We start from the raw sequence: 20,430 nt of genomic DNA on the forward strand, positions 1-20,430 counted from the left end.
TAACTATGGTTGATATAGTCCCAAAAAATGCTATGGATGCTTTGAATTTCAAACACATTTTAGAATATATTACCAAGTATTAAAAGGGTTTATATATATTAGCAACTCTTCCTATTAGTAAACTAATGAGAGAACATTCTCGTTTTTAGAATAACAGAGACCTGCAGAGGTTCCATTTGCAGGGCACGGCCCGTATTTTTTTTTAAATTTTTTTAAGGCCTGGTTAGGGTTTTTTTTAAAAAAATCAGGCCCGCCCCGGCTATTTAAAATAAAATTCCCGGATTTTTTTAAAATAAATTATATATTTTTTTGATTTTTATAGCTAAATAACGATTTTAAATATAGGTTGCTTTAAAATATATAACCAGGCCCGGTTTTAAAAAAAATTCGTGCCCGGCCAAGGTATATTTTAAACTGCAGGTCTCTGAAAAACATACCAAGAAGTATAACTTCTGAAATGTAGATTGAAAGGTTGGATCTTTTGAATATTCATAGGCATTTGACGACAAGCAAGGATGAGATAATTGAAAAATTAGCTCAATCCCAACGAAGATTGGATTTTACATGTAAATATATAACATACAGGATACAATTATTCCTTATAAACTTTTTGTGTATTAATTTATATTTCCAACATTTAAATTATATATTTATATATAAATTTTAAAGGCTCAAAGAATTCAAATTTCAATTTTGGGTCATTTAAGTGATTCATATAGTGGTTATATTCACTTTATATTTTATAATTCACATTTATTTTATAGATTTTCTATACCGCCAGGCATAGGCGTAGCCACGGGGTGGGAGGCAAGGGAAACCCCCCCCCCCCCTTTCAGAAATTTTCTACTTTTTGTAAATATCATTTTTAGCTAATTAAATACCCCTTAGTCCTCCCCCCACTCCCTGACCCTTAAAAAGATATGCATATATTAATATAATTTTTTATAAAGTGAGTAATTTTAATTTATTTATCTTAATAAAAGAAAAATATAATTATAAAACTAATGATAAAACTAAATCATAAATTAAATAAAAATATTAAAGCACAATACAAACAGTGGAATATAATATGTCGTAGATTTACAGTATATCTAATTTTATCAATTATCATATGACAATCAAGTAAATTTTAGCAATATAGCGAATTATATATTTTACAAAAAACTATAGAATATTGATAAGGACATCAGAAAATATCTTTTAAAGACATTGTGGGATGAATAATATGAAAATTAAATTTTAATATTATATTTTACATAAAATAAATAGAGGGCGTTAAATAATTGAATGCAAATTATTGCTATATTTATTATCAAGAGCATTGATTAGTAAAATTTGTTAAATTATTAACTGTAATATATTCCCTAACTGTCAAATATGTCTGTAAAAGTGGAATTTTACTTAGTATTTTGTAACTAATTCTATATAATAGAGGAATATCTACTATATGTCTACTTACTTTTTATAAATAAATTTCTTATAATTGTTTTGAATAAATTATTACCATGCTTTTATATTAATGTATATACAAGTAATTATTATATTTTATATAAACTAATAAAAATATATTTCATATTTGTTCCAGGCTTATTTTTATACTTGATATTTAAAAAAAAACAATAACATTTCTTAAAAATTTTTATTAAATATATATTTGTTATATTATCATATTTAAAATATATTGTCATAATATTTAATAAATAAATTGTATATTCAAGTTTATGGTGTGCATAAGATCTATTTTTATGGGGATTAGGTGTGGAATAACTAAGTAGTTTTTTTCTTTACAATAGTTAAAAATGAAGGAAAATGAAATGTGATAACACTATCCCCGGTCTATTTTGAACCTTGGCATATATAAATTAAGAAGAATTAAATAAAATTTCAGAAAATCTTACTAAATTATTTTATTGATAAATGGTTAATTTATATAAAAATTAATCTTAATAAACAAATATATTATGCAATTTGAAATAAATATTTAGTAAATTAATATTCTTTTTAGAAAAATGTTAACAACTCTACGTATTACTGATTATTTTCGCTTTACAATGTTAACTCTAAAGTGTGACTAAAAAAAGGCCGTTTTAATCTCTACTCTCTCACTCTTAAACATTTTAAAAAGATTAATTGATGAGTATTTAATATTTATAAATTTTTCATTTGCCAATCACTAACCAAAAACAATTATAAAAATATAAACTATAACATTACTCATTAAACTGTCTTTATCGGATTTTGATGGCGATTCAAAATCAATTACATCTAAATTAAAAGGGATTTCCCCAATTCCAGAATATTTTTGAATCATATGATTTTGTGATCCTTATAGATATATTTTTTTTATCTTTTCTATCTATTTAATTTAGATATAAAATATTAGTTATATTTTCAAAAATTTTGAATGAATCTAATATTAAAAAATAGCCTTAAACGAAGTTAGCCACAAGGACAAGCAGTAATTATGAAGCATAAGCCAATATATATTGCATAGTAATTGTAATACATACAGGTTAAAGCTTCAACATATATTATTTTCCCCTTAATTACTCAGAATTACTATTTAAAGTAATTTTTACTGAATTCTCAAAAGTTGCCAAGTAAAAATTTTAATTTTCTCAAAATTGAATTTCTTAGAAAATATAATATATAGCTCAGCAATTTTTACTATATATTTTTATTTTTAAGTGAAGCATGATTATTTGAGTTTTCAAATTAATCATTAATCTATGTCTTCTTCTGGTGGTTTAAATCATGACAGGTTGGGGGTAAACATTTTTCCAAAAAAATATATAGACAAAGGTATCAAATCCTCTCCATCTTTCCTGATGTCGAAATCTTCAATCGATTTCTGTTTTCGTAAGAACATCCCAAATCGACATTTTTTTAAACTATAACTAGGAATTATTTGTCCCTTAATGGGCATGGTGGGCATAGTTTATTCCACTAACTTTAGGTGGGAATTGATTGTTTCTTATAAAAATTACTGCCTTAATTAACTATTAAACATGACGTTTATACTTTTGAAATTCATTTTATCACTTAAAATATTTATTCCCTCAAAACTATCAAAAGTCATAACAATTTCATTGAAATTATTTTATTCATTCTATGACAAATATAAAATTATTCACAAATATTAATAAAATGAATATCAAAAAAGATAACGTTGTTTAACAAATTTATATTAAGTTTGATGATTAAAATATCGTTTAAAGTATATTTGTCAAATTTATTTAATGTGGTTACTTCTTAGTGCACTGAAGGATCTTTCTATCGATATATGTGAGCAAAGATCAGCTAGAACTACTCACTAGAGGGATATTTTGGATAAATGTAAAAATATTTTGATGGGTAGGCAATTTTAGGCTATACATTAATTTGTAATATCCATTATCGAATTAGAGTTAAACAACAAATAAATGCATTTCAGCTTAAAATTAAAGTAGAGTCAACTCCTGAGGTGACTTATGTCAACTCCTGAGCCAGCATATCTAATCTGTTTGAGGCTTAGCCATTTTTTGCAACTTTAGGGTAAGAATTAAATCAACATAAATTATCCTCATTTTTCGATGATATATAAATTATAAATATCTAAAAATCGATAAATTCCTATAATAAATTTTTCACGGTCTTAGAAGGTAATTATTTTGAATTCCATATCAATTATTTAATTAATATGAAATTGAATTACTCGTCCTCTAATTTTTAATTTTCAGAATATAAATATACAATTTTTTTAAAAAGACTATTATTGAAATATTCGTCCACTATGCATAAAATTGAGCAAAACATTAACAATAAATTTTTATAAGTTGATTTGGTTTGGTGCTAGGATCTGTGCTCTGGTCGATGCTCGGGTCTGTGCTCTGGTCGATGCTTGGGTCGGTGCTCAGGTCCATGCTTGGGTCGATGCTCGGGTCTGTGAATTTGGTCGACCAATTTGGTTGCTTTGGTTTTGGTTCATTTTTTAGACCAAAAACCCAACCAAAAATCATGCTAATTCGACCCAACCAAGCAATTTAACAACATTAGTACTAACAGTTAAAGAATATTGGAAAGCTTACTTGGAATATCTATAAAGTATCATTGGATGGATACAGACTAACGATATATAATTAATATAAAAAAAATCTTCTTTCTTTTTAACTTTCGCATTTAAAAAGGACATTTCTTCCGAATTTTAGAGAAATTGACCTTTCATCAAATTAAAGACTAATAATAATGCACGTTTGCATATAACAAAATTTTGCAGAGAATTTCAATTATAGATTTTATTTATTATTTATACAATAAAATAAATTAAATGTATAAATTTTATACAGATTATATTAAAAATTTATTCTAAATAACTATATTTAAAAAAAATAGAATTACAATAAAATATGAGTAATTCTTGTGCGATATTTAAAAAAAATCTAATTTAACAATTATAATATAATTAATACAAATGAGTATAATAATAAAACATAAATAATTCTTATTAAAAATCTGCAAAAGTAGGAAAATCAGGATCGGGCTAGGTCGAGCCTAATATTTTTTAAAATCGGGCTGGGTTGGGTCGGGCCTTGGATTTTTTTTAAAATATATCAATTTTATGTTAATTTTTTATGTAAAATAAAAATATTTGATTTATATATAAAAACTAGACGCCATATAACATATATCTTATATTTTGAGTAATTATAAAAATGAATTTCTTTATTGAAATTGTTAAATATAATTAAAATTGAATATTATAAAGTTTGTTTAAAAGGTCTAAAATTGAATATTGTATTTTTTAGCTTAAAAGGTATGTGATAAGAAAAAGTAAAATGAAATTGTAAAGGACACATGTATTTTGTTTATATGTAAATACGATATTATAAAAAATGTATATAATGACAAGAATTTTGTATATAGATAGATATTATAAAATTAAATTTAAAAATCAAGAAAGAGTTCCCCCGTTGCCTTCCACTAAATTAAAATGGTGGCAGCGGATTAAGAAGCTACAAATTATACTGAAACATGGTGAAGCTAGACGAAAGAGGATTATGGAAAATGATTTTAATATTATTCTAAAAAAAAAACGTAAGAGATGATTAAAATATAAAATTGAATAAAAATATAATAAAATTTTAATGTTGAAATATTTAAAATAAGACAATATTGATAAAACAAAATTAATAGATTAATTAGAAGATTATTTAGTAAAAAATTTAAGGATGATGAAATACGATGAGCACGATGAAGGGATGAAGTCGCACGTACATAGATATCAGTGGAAACCGAGATACGATAATTATGAAGATTCGAGACATACAAATAATTATGAACCAAGATATAGAAACAATTATAATCCTAGAGTTTATGATAATGATAGGGGGTATAATGGGCCAGGACCGTACAATAATTTTACAAGATTTAACAATAAAAATAATTACTACGATAACTATAGACATAATAATAATGATAATTACAAATATAATGATGACAAAATTGCAATTCTGGGAATGACATGGATAAAAGTTTTTGGGAACATACTTAATAAAATTGTAAATATAATCGAGGAAAATAGAGAAGTAGATAATAAAAATTATGAAGGTACATATTACAATAAAAAGCATGAAAATTATAAATATCATAATAATAAAAACTTGAATAAAATTGAATTGTGTAAATTAAATGTTAAAAAAGAAATAAATTCTTATAAATTAGAAGAAATAAATCATTTGATAACAATTGAAGAAATAATAGTTATTAAAAACAATAAAATAAAAATTGAAGAAAATAATAAAATAAAAAATTTTATAATTAATAAAAAATTTAAAAAAACTTTGAAAAAGAAAATTAAAACAAAGGTGATTAAATATCGTGATGTTGAAAAAGATATTAAGAGTACGATATGGAGATCGTATGTTGCAAAAAATATTTATATAAAATTTTGAAAGAGAAATAGGATGATCAATACAAACAGCAAATCAACAAGCAATGTTCAACCAACGACGTTTCAACAATGATGTTCAACCAACGATGTTTCATAATGTTCGATAATCAATTCAACTGACGATAATCAGATGGTCTGACAAACGATCTAAATGATATACTCTCGATGATAGGAAAGAACACTATAGCTTTCGAAGGAAGAAATTTAAAAAGAAGAGGAAATGTAATATAATTAAAATTGAATATTATAAAGTTTGTTTAAAAGGTCTAAAATTGAATATTGTATTTTTTAGTTTAAAAGGTCGGTGATAAGAAAAAGTAAAATGAAATTGTAAATGACACATGTATTTTGTTTATATGTAAATACGATATTATAAAAAATGTATATAATGACAAGAATTTTGTATATAGATATAATAAAATTAAATTTAAAAATCAAGAAAGAGTTCTCCCGTTGCCTTCCACTAAATTAAAAGAAATAAATTCGGGCCAGGCCGACAAAATTTTTTAATAATTTCTGACAGGGCCGGGCTTGAAAAATTAGGCCCGATTATTTTTATTAAAAATAGTATAATATATAAATATTATGACTAAGAATTTATTATAATTACGTTTTGAATATAAAAATTTTATGGCTAAGATCATATTAATAGCAATTTTATAATTTGAATTTATAAAGAGAGGTCTACTTTTCTCTGAGATTTGACGAATTCGAATCAAATTTTTATCTAGAATAATCAATATTTAATATTTAGAATCCATTTAAACGGCCTTCACCAGTGCTATTTCTTAAATAGGTTTTTAACCTTTTCAAAGTTGAAAAAGACCTTTCATTAGTGCAGGTGCTAATCGGTAAGGTAGCTAAGATAAAAAGCAATGTTTTGATATTAGGCAGAGAATCGAAAGTGCAAATATACATGGAAAAGGCCTGGAAAGCACATTTTGGTCTCAAAGAGTACTCTATTCTGTCAAAATTTTTATACCAAAATTCGACATCACAAAGTAATTTATCATATGATCCTGATAAATCATCAGAGTAAAACTCTGAGATTTTATTAATATCCTCTCGCGTTTCAAGTGTAATCAACAATTCAGACTCAACCAGCAAAAGAAAAAAAAAGCTGTTTAAAATAAAATTGTGAGTAATAAATCTTTCCTTTAATTGAAATAAAATGTATCAATAAGGGGAGTAAAAAATATTTATTTTATAAAAATCCTCAATCATAGATGCATCAATATTTAAGCGATTGGACTATCTAGAAACTACTCTAGGTTTAAAATTTTTAGTCCCAAACATATTAACGATCACCTTTACTTTCTCAATTTCCCAAATTAAATAATTTTTCTTTTATTTAAAAATTAATTAAAACTATCTAATTAGTATAACAATATAAATTCTATTTTTAAATTTATAAATATTAAATTTAACTATGCGAGAAAAAATTACAATATATTTTTATTGTTATTTAATATTTTACATATATTTTTAATATATATTTTTAAACCATGCTATCATTTAAAATTAAAAATTCTTATTTGTTTATTAAATATATTTCATTTTCATATCGTATATAATTTTATTTATAAATTGAAACCATTTTTTCAAATAAAATTATTTGCAATAAGAAAAAAATTTAAAAAAAAATCTTCTAAAATAATTTTTTTTTCGGAGGTTATGGGGGGGGGTTCAACCCCCCCCCCCTCCTTCTCTACGCCACCGGGTGATGGGGACTGTCAATATTACTAGCATCACTACTAAAAAAAGATTCTGAAGAGATTATTGCACACTTTTATAAACAGAATGCGAAAAAAAATAACAATATGGCAGAATGTTTATACTAATTATTTCTATTAAAAAATTAAACATAAAAATGGATTTCGATTTTATTTATAAAAATAAATGGTTTTCGGTACATCCCTAATTATTTCTATATTATATCTTTTTGAAAAATGTTAAGTTTGGCAATTTATTATATGCGATTTAAATAAAAAAATTCATAAATACATGAAATATTTAAGGTTAAAATTATTATAACATAAACTTATTAAAATAATGGTTACTATTTTGCAAATGGCTGCTAAATGTAGGACGTTTTTATTATATTATAGAATTGGGCATTGAGCAGTCCATCAAAAAATATACATAATACAGCAATATTTTATTCTATTCATGCTAATTATTTTGTAAAATTCACTAAAAAATGATACATGGTTTGCTATTTTTATTATCAAATCGAATTTTATAACTATTCCGAAAGGATGATAACGAAATATTTATTTTCAAATAAAATTCTATATGTATTTTTAAGGTTCCTATAATTTTTGAAGCATGTAATTTCGTCCTTCCTAACAATAATAATTGCATGTTACAAAAAATAGAATATACAAATATGAATATTATGATGTATCTTCGAAGATTTTACTATATTGCGAAAATTAGATATCCCTTCAGTTTTTACCTTTATACCGATGATGTTTCTCGAAAGCGTCAAACAAACGTTCTGCGAACAAGGCAACTGTTTGCTCCTTCTCATATTTACCAGACATATTTTTACCAGCGTCATAACTAATTGAATAAATAGATCGCTTTTCATCGATATTCTCCATGTTTTTACCAATAACTAAACGTTGGCGTGCGTAAACTAGGCCATTTTTATCTAATACTCCCATAATATCCATCAACGAGTTTCTGATCATTTTGTAGGATACAAATTTATAATTTTCTACTTCGTATTGCTTTTTTGATCCTTTATTTTTTAATCTAATTTCCTTTCCTTCATCTTTAACCTCAAAATCATCTTTATCAGGATTAATACTGTTATCAGCATAGACGATATAACAAGCCTCACACATATTTATGAGCCATTCCGGAAACAAGGTGGATTTTATCCGTTTTTCGGAATCGGATTGGAAACTCAGTTCTCTGAATCTACGACAAAGTCCGCTTATAAGTTTGGAGAGACAGGCGACGAGAGGAATAATATAATGTTGATGAAAAAATGTAGAGTTTACTTTGTTGAGAAATTCGGGGGCTAATAGGAATTTGGTCAATGATTTTATATTATTAGTTAAATTAAAGAAGAATGAATTGAAATCATTGTGGGTTGGAGTATTACCTATAAAAATATGTTCATTATGTCTTTTTTTGTGGAGAACGCTTGTCCAAGAGTTAACATACGATAAAAAGAGCAGAGATATGGTTTTAGGGCAATAGTTATTAGGAGATTGAAAATATAAGAATATGGTAAGTGAGGATTGTTGGGAAAAACTGAGTATAAGATTTAACGTAACATCATCATCATTGGACATCTTATTTATAAAAAAATAAATTATTAATCAGATTAAAAAAACCTTTATCATTAGTCGCAAAAGTTCTTGGTGTGATAGTTCACAAGTCAAATATAATATATCCCTACAAATAAAAGAAGGCGTTTTTTTATGATGAATCCATAACTTTGACATATTGCTTATCTATTTAAATTTTAACGATCAAATGTTTAAAGTTTAATAAATTACTTTATGAGTGAAATTAAATAAGGCCTGCAGGTATTCTTTTTTACAATTAGACGAGAATTCATTCGTTCTAGATCTGATAAAATATTTAGACAACCAGTTAGAGCATATAATTTTGGTCACCAAAAAAACCATTAGGAATGATGAGTAATGCTTGAGCTTCATTTCCTCTCTTTCTCTATTCTTTGTTTCTAAAGTCTTTAATATAATGAATAGTAAAAAAATAATAATGTAATTTAGATATTCTGGTACTATATATTAAAGTCATTATCCTGAAATAGATTCTCCAATTGCATAATTTATTTTTAGCTTATAATACTATTATCATTTGTATAAAAATTATATTTATACTTGGTTTATATCATCAACGAGTGTTTAGGATGATCCCCTTTAAAAGAAATCAAACTTGGCATGATACATATAAATGCTTCAAATTTCAATAATATTGAAATTTTAGAGGACTAGCTCAACCATAACCCAAAATATATGCCTTTAAAGTCGAAAATCACGCATAGAAATAAATATGAGAGTAAATTATTATATAATATTTTATATCCCTTAAAATTCTAATTAAGAAAATGTTTAAATTAAATTTTGGCAATATAATTTTTTAGGTGAGGAAACGAGCTAGGTGATTATTATTTTTATATTTAACTGTTTAATTTTTAAAAATCGATAATAACTTTCGTTTTTTAATTTTTTATTTAAAAATCTAATTTAGATGGCGTTTTATTTAAGAATAATTAACACAATCGTATACTAATATTGTACGGACTGTTCCTGTCTTATCCAACTGGAATTAGAATTTTTGAGCCCTGCACCGATCCGATTAAACATTTTTCCTGACGATCCGAGCCTCATTCGAAAATACAGCGTTGTATTTATTTACAATATAAAGATTAAAAGTGTTTAGAATAACGGAAGATTTAGTTAAGAATTAGAGAAAGTAAAATAATTGAAAATTCAAGCTAATAGGTCAGAAAATAATAGTCAATGTTCAATATAGACAATGAGCGACTTTTCTGAAAATTATTTTTTTGTTAACCAAGATGCAGCTGAAGGATTTAACTGGAATAATAATCAAGTGATTCCTCCCATGATATGTATATAATAATGGTGGTAATATCCAAAATCAAAATTATGTGGTACTATCGGAAGTCACTCACAATATTATTGAAGATCAAAATCAAATCTAAAATAATTCTTAATCGACCTGTTCCACATACGGCCAAGTAAGAAAGATTATTATTAGGTAGATCGGATGCACAATACAAAAACAAATCTTTTTATAAATTTATGTAATCATGAATTGGTCTTTGATATATCAGGTGAGTAGCATTTTTCTGCTATGATCCAAAAAAGGAGCAAGTCTAAGCATATAGTACACTATTCCCGGATACATTTTAAACCAATAGATATATTCCTAACAAAAGATTCCACTTTAATTTTATATATAAATAACGAAACGAAAAATATACGGTTTAGAAAATATAAAATTTTGAGACGAATTAATCTAGTTCTCCCCATTCTAAGAACTCGAGAAATGCACGGGGTATTTTCTTTGAGTTTATGTAACATTACATCAAAGTTATATATACTATTAGGGATTTTAAAGTTAATAATAATATCTTATAGGTCAATAATTTGCTCTTTGAGAATATTAAAAAATATGTCACGTGCGATTTTGATAATTTTTGGTGGTTAGCAACAGTACTCTGAAAGAAAGAATTGGGGCCATCTATTTTTCCCCCATATATCACCACCAACCTTCTTTCACCAAACAATTGTGGAAAAGGTATACCTGTCAATTAATATAATAATAATAGGAAACATTTATAGCATAAAGCTGTTTGCTTACATATCTCTATAGAACATCATATCGTTTATACTTATTTTTTTAAAAAAAAATATTATTATTTTATTACAAATTAAAAAATAAAAATTTGAGAAAATGAAACAGTTAAATATATAAGTAATTTCCTAGCAAGCTTCAGAACCTTAAAAATTCCTTTTCCAAATTATTTTACGTGATACATAGCGCATCGCCCTCTATCGTTGAATACACAACAGAGCTACGCTAGGTTTTCCTCATTTTCATCTAATTGGAATTGATTAATTTGGGGGGAAATAAAAATATGAGGAGCCCTCCACACGTTTGTGGGCAAGCAGCACGTACTTGTACGCACAACATTCCTAAGAAATGTTGTTAAAACGTCTATAGGCTTTAAGGAAAAGAGCGGGACCAAAAAAGAGCCTATACCCAAGAACTGTATTTAAATTTAACTACTTTAAAGGTGGGAGGTGGATAATTTATTTTAAAAAGTTTTACTGTATTAATGCTAGTTTATTTATTTTTTGAGGGAAATTAAAGAAGAATACTTTTAAAAAGGAATAAATCCACATAAGAATCAAAATAGAAAAGTAAGGAAAAGATGTGTGAACGAAGAGATCCCCAGGAACGTTTTCATCTCAAATATCTATCTTTGATGCGAAAGAGTTTTCTGATTGACCTCTTGCAATTATTAAGCTTTATAAATTGTTTCATGTTTACATTCAGCTCCATCACGTCTTTTATAGTTTTATAATACCATAACGATTTATATTTAGTATACTATTTCCCTTTGTGTGTGTATAGCCAGACAATAGCATCATGGCGAGGTTGTGATCGGAATTCCTTATTATATGGGCTAGGAACTGTATCCGACGTTTTTTTATAATATTTATAGGAGTGTGGCTAGATTTCCCCCAGAGGTTAGAGTTAGAGATGACTTTGGGGTAAAAAATACCATTAATCGTTCTCAGGCAATTAATGTTACAAAAAATAACTGTAAAATTAAATTTTCATAAGCAGAATTTTAAAGATTACAAAATGATATATGATTTATGACTATATAATACTTTTGAAAAAAAAGATGAATCACGATTTCTGTCATTTTAGACTACAAATTAAAGGCATATTTTTCTGTATTTGGTTGCTTGCGCTCTAAGATTTAAATTTTAACAACATTTAGATCATAAATAAGTATCATGCCAAGTTTCGTTCATTTAAAAAAAAGCAGGAATTTGTTATGGGGGGGGGGGGGTTAATTTTTAAAATTATTACATGAGTTATCTAAGAATATCTTAAGTTTCAGAAATTTATTAAAACTAGTGACTATAAAATAACAAATTCAAATTTAATGATAACATAAGACTGCTGATCGTAATGTAATGCTAAAATCAAATTTGAAGTGATTGGTGGCCATTTTTAGTATGGACTCACGTTTAGTGAAGGTCAACGGTCCGGTCCTATCGGTCTTAGACCGGGACCGATCTTTTTGTTGAGGACCGTGGTCCGGACTGGTCTTTTTATTTTTTACGGTCCGGACCGGTCTTTTATTAATATTTAAGTTTACTTTACTATTCTATTAATATAATTTTTTTGTATATTTTATTTAATGATATTTTTCTAGAGGAGTTATTTTAGATTTTGTTAATTTTTTTTTTACAATATGAAAACCATAAGTTTGTCCAAGAAACATTTTACTTATAGTCCTAATAAAAAACATAGAATATGTGTTCACTGTAATACCAAATTTAACATATCGTCAGCAACAAGTAACAAAATAAGTGTTTATAATTTTTTAAGCAATAAATTAATCAAAATAAGCAGTATTATTATTAAAATATTTTGGTTATTATTTATATATCTATTTTTTCTTAAGAAACTGTCTGAATAATTCATTGTCAAAATAATTTAACCTTATTCTTAATAAAATAATTAGGTACCTTAAGCAGACATGATAAAACATAAAATTTATACTTCTAATAATGAAAATATCTCAAAAACACAATCTACTCTTAATTTAAATATGCCCTCCACAAGTACAAAATCACTTTCTTCAATACCATTGGATAAATTCCAAACAGATCATATGAACCAACTAATTATAAAATAGATAATAATGGACTCTCTGCCAATGAAGACTATTGAAAGTTCAGGTCTTCATAATTTAATCAAATATTTAAACTCAACTGCTACAATTTGGTCAAAAGTTAAAAATTTTTATACAGCTAATTTTGAGAAACTAAGAAATTCTCTAAAAGATATTTTAAATAAAAATAATTCTTTAATAAGCTTTACCACAGATATGTGGAGCAATATAAATAAAATTTCAGTTATAGCCATTACTGCACACTATATTGATTCTTCTTTTACATTAAAAAATATTTTACTTGATATAAATCATATCCCATTTCCTCATACTTCTGAAGAAATATCCTTAGCTATAAAAGAAGTAATTGATGTATATCAATTGGAGGAGAATATACTGGCCTATACTACAGATAATGCCAATAACATCCTAAAAAGCATGGATATTTTGCAGAATATTTATAAGGAACAAAAATTTAAAGGCTTTAGATGCTGTGCCCATATTCTAAACCTAATATCTCAGGAAGGTTTATCATATATTACAACTATCCTAGAAAAGTGTAGAGACATAGCCTTTTCTATAAATAAATCACCGAAAATAAATCAAGCATATGTACAAATATGTGAAAATAAGGGTATTACAAAATTTAAAATCCCTTCTGATATCTCTATTAGATGGAATAGCTCCTATTTAATGATGAATACAATTTATGAGGTATTTACATTTTTATCCAATTATTTTTAAAAAATATTTAATTTTTAGAACATGGATGCTATAGAAGAAGTACTTTTTTTGAATTACAAAACAATTTAAAGGGGTTTTCTTCACTGAGTGTGATAAAGAAGACCTTAAAGAGGTAGATTTTCTAAGGCCCTTCTATAAAACCACACTTGATTTATCAGGATCCAAATATCCTACAGTTGGGATTTCCATGTTATATATGGAGAATATAAATAATGAAATTTTAAATAATATAAAAAAGGATAATAACAATACAAGATAAGAAATTCTTAATAACATGCTGGTTAAAATGCAGAAATATCTCAAAGAATTATTTTGCTATGAATCATATGTCACAACATTATTGGATCCAAGATTAAAACAAGTTTACATGCCTAATACTCTTAATAGAATTGAGTATATGACCAAATTTTCAAAATATTTAAGGAAAATAGAAAAAATACAGGAATAACGGATTTTCAGGTATATTTTTAATATTTATTTATTAAATCCTAATTTTCAAACATTTATGCCAGGAAGAAATCAATGAATTTAGTTTTTTAGAAAGAATTTTATCCCAAAAAAGAAATTCAGAAGGGGATTATATATCGGCAGAAATCATTGAAGAAAATATATCAGAACTTCACACCTATTTGAATGAACCTCTTGTTTCATTAAAGGATGACATATTAGTGGTGAAAACCCTAGAAATTTTTTAGCAATTCAAGCAACATCTGTCCCCTGTGAACAAATATTTTCGAAAGCAGGACTTGTCACTAAAAAAAGGAATAGGCTTTTAAACAAAACAATACAAGCTTTGATATGTATGGGCTCTTGGTTAAAGAATGGAATAGATCTACCGCCTCCATTAAGTCCCTCTTCTAATTCCTTCTAAGGAAGTTCTACAAACAAAGACATTAGCATTTATTTAAATTAAATATTTGTATTAATTATTATATTATTCATATTTAATTTTATATTGTTTATATAATACTTATATTTAATAAAATGATAAAACAAATTAAATTGAACCGGTCTTTTTATTTAGGACCACGGTCTGGATAATCTTTTTTCAAGGACCGTGGTCCGGTCCGGTCCGAGGGTATCGGTCCAGTCCGGACCGTGACCTTCACTACTCATGTTATTGTTGTATTTTCAGATATATTTTTATCATCCTTATATTTGTATATATGGATACATTTATATTATATACAAATCTATATAATTAAATAAACGTTTAATTTATTTCTGAATTAAATATTTTTGATAATCTTATAAGATTTATACAGCTAAAAATAATTAAAAGGTATTCATAAGAATATTTTTTAAAATTTTCTGCACTTTATTATTATTTACTTATATGATTCACTAGATGTATAAAAACATTTTTAAAGCAAATAAATTTTAGATATATTATTTTGTTTATTGCTTACTGAATCAAGTTAGAATATATACTATTTATAATGATAAGAATATAATTAATTATTTTCTCCCCTTTATTAACATTTACAGAGCAAGTTAATACCATATATCATTAAGATTTATTTAGACTAATCAAGTTAGATTAAATATATAGTGATAAAAATAATAAAATATTTTCTGCTCTTTATTAACATTTGCAGTTTATTACTTAATGAATATCTTTAAAATTTTATATAGACTAATCAATTTAAAATAAAAACTTTATAGTAATAAGAATATAATTAAAACATATCTTCCCTTTATTACTTAGTGAATATCTAAGATTAAATTTATTTAGACTAATCAAAAGAGAATAAATATTTTTTACTTATATATTCAATAACAAAAGTTAGGAAAGATTTATTATATAATTTTGAATTGATTTATATTTTTTAATAACTTATCAGAAAGTATAATAACAAATAATCAATTTATCGAGTTAATTTTATAGCAAAATATATATTTAACATTTGAAATAATATTTTTCATATGATTTAGAATCTGTTATAAAATTTAATACATTTTTATATTGAAAATGGTAATATATTGAAGTGCATATCATTGTAACCAAAAAATTGTTCTAATTCTAACTTCTGATTTATTTACATAATGGTGCATTCATATATGTAGGTATCTGAGAATAAATTTTTATTAAAATCAGGTAATGATTATAAACCTTTTTATAATAAGTCTTATTATAATTTGACAATAACTTAGTCATGTCTCATCAAACATATGATCTTGCAGATCAGTTAACATATTCAGTATTTTGGCATAAATTTGATGCACTTTGTGATGGCATTATCAATCAACCATAATTTTTAATTTTTTACCAACAAAAAATTTATGCAGGTAAAACATGTTACTTGTCACCTTTTTATTCAAGAAGTTTAGGATAATATACCTGGATATATAGGTAGAAACATTGTCAACATAGGGAGATAGCCAAGGAATGTTAACCAGAATGGTCCATTAAAGTTTTTGGTATGGCATGATTTGGTAATTTTTTAAAGTCTTCACAGATAAGATTGGTGTCATCTAAGGACATGTAATTTTTATCGAAGCCCCAGCCTGGAATGTGGAACACCCATAACAGCAGATCGCAGCTAGTATGCAGTTGGAATAATATTGAGGTTACTTCTACAACGTAAACATGAGTAGAAAAGTTCAAGCTGGTTTTATGATAACTCATGTTAATAAATATCTACAAAAATATAAATATAAAGGGTTTTATAAGGTATTTATAAATAAAAATCACAAATATAAAAAAGATCAAGATTTAAAAAAATATGATTTGTAAATAAAATTCGCACTTCGATTTTAGTTTAGGGCTTGTCAACAATTCATTTCCCAAAGTCATCACGTTTTTTAATAAGAGAATTAAAACCCAAATGTTTTACGATTAGATTTATAGATGTTATTTCCTTTTTCATATTTCAAAGCTAATAAAATGTTAATACACTTTTCAAAAAAGTATTATAATCTTCAATTGATTTTTGAAATAAAGGGGTTTTATTACCCTTACCATAGATGTGAAGTGAATTTTAATAATCAAACATTCTGATGATAGACAAATAATATTACTTGTTAATATTATATTTGTCTATCATCAGATAAGTTCAATGTTTGGTCTGGAGGGGGGGGGGATAATAAAATTTTTTAAGATAAAATTATTGTTATTTAATAATATCAAACATAAATTTATTAGGACTAATAATTAATTCTAATACCCTGAATTAAAAGATATTAAACAGATATAACTGGCGGCACATGAAAAACTATAAAATAAATGTGAATTATAAAATATAAAGTGAATATAACCATCATATGAATCACTTAAATGACCCAAAATAGAAATTTGAGTTTTTTGAGCCTTTAAAATTTATATATAAAGTTCTAAAAATTTAAATGTTGGAAATATAAATTTTTTTAAAAATAATTCATATACAATATGATAAAATATTATTATTCAAGAATTAACATTATAATATATAAAATATGTCATATATAAGTTTAGGTTAAAAAAAAGATTGATACAAATGTATATCTTTATAAAAGAAAAAACATTTTAAAAAAATATCAAGTGCCGAGGTCGGGCCATGTTTTAAATTTTGATAATTAGATCTAATTATAGATACGGGGATTTTCTGCTTGAGTTTATAAAATGGAGAAAGGTATGATTTTTTTTATTGATTTAGAAATTATTTTGAAGAGATCTAATGCCGCTTGTAAAAAAAAGAGCAGGTTGATGTAGCTGCTATGGGAACAAAGTGGATGTCACACATTAGGTGTGAGTATTTTATATTTTTTAGAGATTCGGCTCTGTTTTAAGGGGATCATGCGAATTATTAGATGTGGCCATGGGATCAATACAGGTAAAATCCCACATTAAAGACTTTCCAATTAAAAAAGTTACGATTGTTTTGCCGTCAGGGTGTCTTTTATCTAAAAAAGATGTCGGTTCTAAAATACAGGGAGAATTAGCTTTATTTAAAAAAAGCTATTATTGTATTTATTTTATCATGTCGGCTGATTTTTGATATAAATTTACAGTGGAGAGCGTGTCTCCCACACGCGTCTACCGATTGATTGCATTTAATGCAAATATAATGGTTTAGGAAAGATACGCCAGCGTAAATTGATTGCATAACGAAAAGCGTCGTTGCCAGAGTTGATGAAATTAAGTGATCTTAGGAGGGATTTATATTGGTGATCATCGCTCAAGTTGAGGTAAGCTAAGGAACGAGATACCAATCCTTGATCCCAATCTTTTTGTTTCGTTGAATATGGTGGAGCTGTGTTTGGCAAGATATTAATATTCCAACAACGTAAGGCTTAATAAATTATATTTATCAATGGTAATAATTTGCGAGATAATATTTTTCACTGATAAGGTTGATGAGATGAAGGAAACAAGGGCTATACTTAATGCTGATCTTAGGCCTAGTCCTCCGGATTACAAGGGAGAGTTGCTTGAAGCCATGAATTAGAATCGAATTTGATGTTAAATAATTCTGCCATCATTTGTTGTATCTTTTGTTCGTATAAATATTAAAAAAAAAAATCCGGGCCAGGCCTGAAATTTTTAAAAAAAAACACCCGGGCCGGGCCTGAAAATTCTTTTTAAAAAAATATCCGGGCCGGGCTGTATATTTTAAAACCAAATATTTGGAATCGCCATTATTAGCTCTAAATATCAAAAATAAATATAATTTATATTAAAAAAATCCGGGCTGAGCCTGAAAATTTTATTTTAAGAAAAGTCGGGCCGGACCTGAAATTTTTTTAAAAAAACCTGGGCCGGACCGAAAAAAATCGGCCATGCCCTGCAAATGGTACTTCTTCAGGGCTCTGTTATTCTTCTTAAAAAAGAGAGTGTTCTCTCTTATTTACTAATGGGAAGAGTTGCTAATGGGTTATTCCATGTCAAATCAATCACTTTTCGGCCGACGCCTTTCGATTTTGATAAAAAATTGTAGGCTGGTTATATATGTTCCCATTATCATACACAAAATTTTAACGCATTAGTAACTATATTAGCGGCAGAGTTGTTAAAGTAGCGCGCTATCTTTTTTGGTAGCTATAGCTAATAGCCGCTACTTTTTTTAAATTATTTAATTTTTTAGCGCGCTACTTCGCAACTTTTAAAAAATATAATGAATGTAAGTATAAACATGAAAATTTAAATATAATATCATAATTAATTATAATTTATTATTTAATTTTAAAATTTAAATATATTTTCAATTTTTAATTTATATTTTCAATCTGTGTTAATAATCTAAAATGGCATCGCCCATGGATATCCAAATCCCTGAAAGTGATTCAGACATGGAAGATTCAATGGAAGAAAATGTACTTAATAGCTCTAATAACGATTTCCCATTCCCTAGATTAGAAAATTTTTTTAAAATAAATATTAAAACAAAATCTGGTGTGCTTAAAATGTAAAAAAAATATATCATCAAATCAATCGAGTAGCTATAACCGAAGAAACACCTAAAGGTAAATTGTTATTTTTACATTATATTATTTATTTTATTAGACTGTTCACGCCAATTGCTATAAGGAAATAGAGAAACATATAAAAAATTTTGGTATAGGAGAATCTTCATTCAAAAAGACAAATACTATCCAAACCAAATTAACTGATAATAAACATGCCAATATTTCACAAAAATTGGCTGATAAAGTAATTGTTGATTTTATTATTGACACAGTTCAGCCATTGTCCTTGGTTGATAATCCATCATTTACTATGATGATTAAAACTTTATCCCCTTGCACAACAGTTTTATGTCGCCAGACACTTATGAATAAAATAGCCGACAACTTCAAAGTGATGATAGATGCTCTAATAGTAGAGTTATCAGATATATCTTATGTATGTACCACGGCAGATAGTTGGACCCATAACAGAAGGTAAAAACTTATTTATATTTATAAATTGATCTGATTAAATATTTTTAGAGCTAATTTGGGAATCACAGGCCATTGGTTAGACCCTAGGACTTTAAAAAGAAGATCTAGCCTTATCCCTTAAAAGGATTATAGGATGCCAGACATATGACGTACTTGCAAATAAAATTATTGACATCCACAAGTCTTTTAGGATTCATAATAAAGTTTGCAAGATGGTTACTGATAATGGGTCTAACTACCGGAAGACATTTAGGTTATATCACAAATTTATTTATAATATTTATTTTAAGTTATGATTTTTTGGGCAGTAAATTAATCAGAATGGAATGGTTATTATTTAATCTATAAAATATTTCGTATTTTAATATTTCACATTATTTATAGAATTTTTATTAACTAAATACACACATATTTTAGTAATATTATGATTATCATAATTTATATCAAATTATAAATAAAATTAGTGAAATTA

The 20,430-nt window shown here is 26.1% G+C and overlaps 1 protein-coding gene across 1 annotated transcript; it reads right to left on the minus strand.

Annotated features, from left to right (window-relative positions):
- Positions 1-8,309: 8,309 nt before the first annotated feature.
- On the minus strand, positions 8,310-9,393 carry LOC135922248 (uncharacterized). Its single transcript, XM_065456656.1, has 2 exons — positions 9,280-9,393; positions 8,310-9,237 (listed from the first exon to the last, which is right to left on the minus strand). The coding sequence occupies exons 1-2, from the start codon at positions 9,388-9,390 to the stop codon at positions 8,377-8,379; spliced, it is 972 nt and encodes a 323-aa protein (XP_065312728.1). The 5' UTR covers positions 9,391-9,393; the 3' UTR covers positions 8,310-8,376.
- Between the last annotated feature and the right edge of the window lie 11,037 nt (positions 9,394-20,430).

Source organism: Gordionus sp. m RMFG-2023, chromosome 1 (assembly GCF_954871325.1).
Source record: "Gordionus sp. m RMFG-2023 chromosome 1, tfGorSpeb1-WG-v2, whole genome shotgun sequence".
Taxonomy (NCBI): Eukaryota; Metazoa; Nematomorpha; class Gordioida; order Chordodea; family Parachordodidae; genus Gordionus; species Gordionus sp. m RMFG-2023.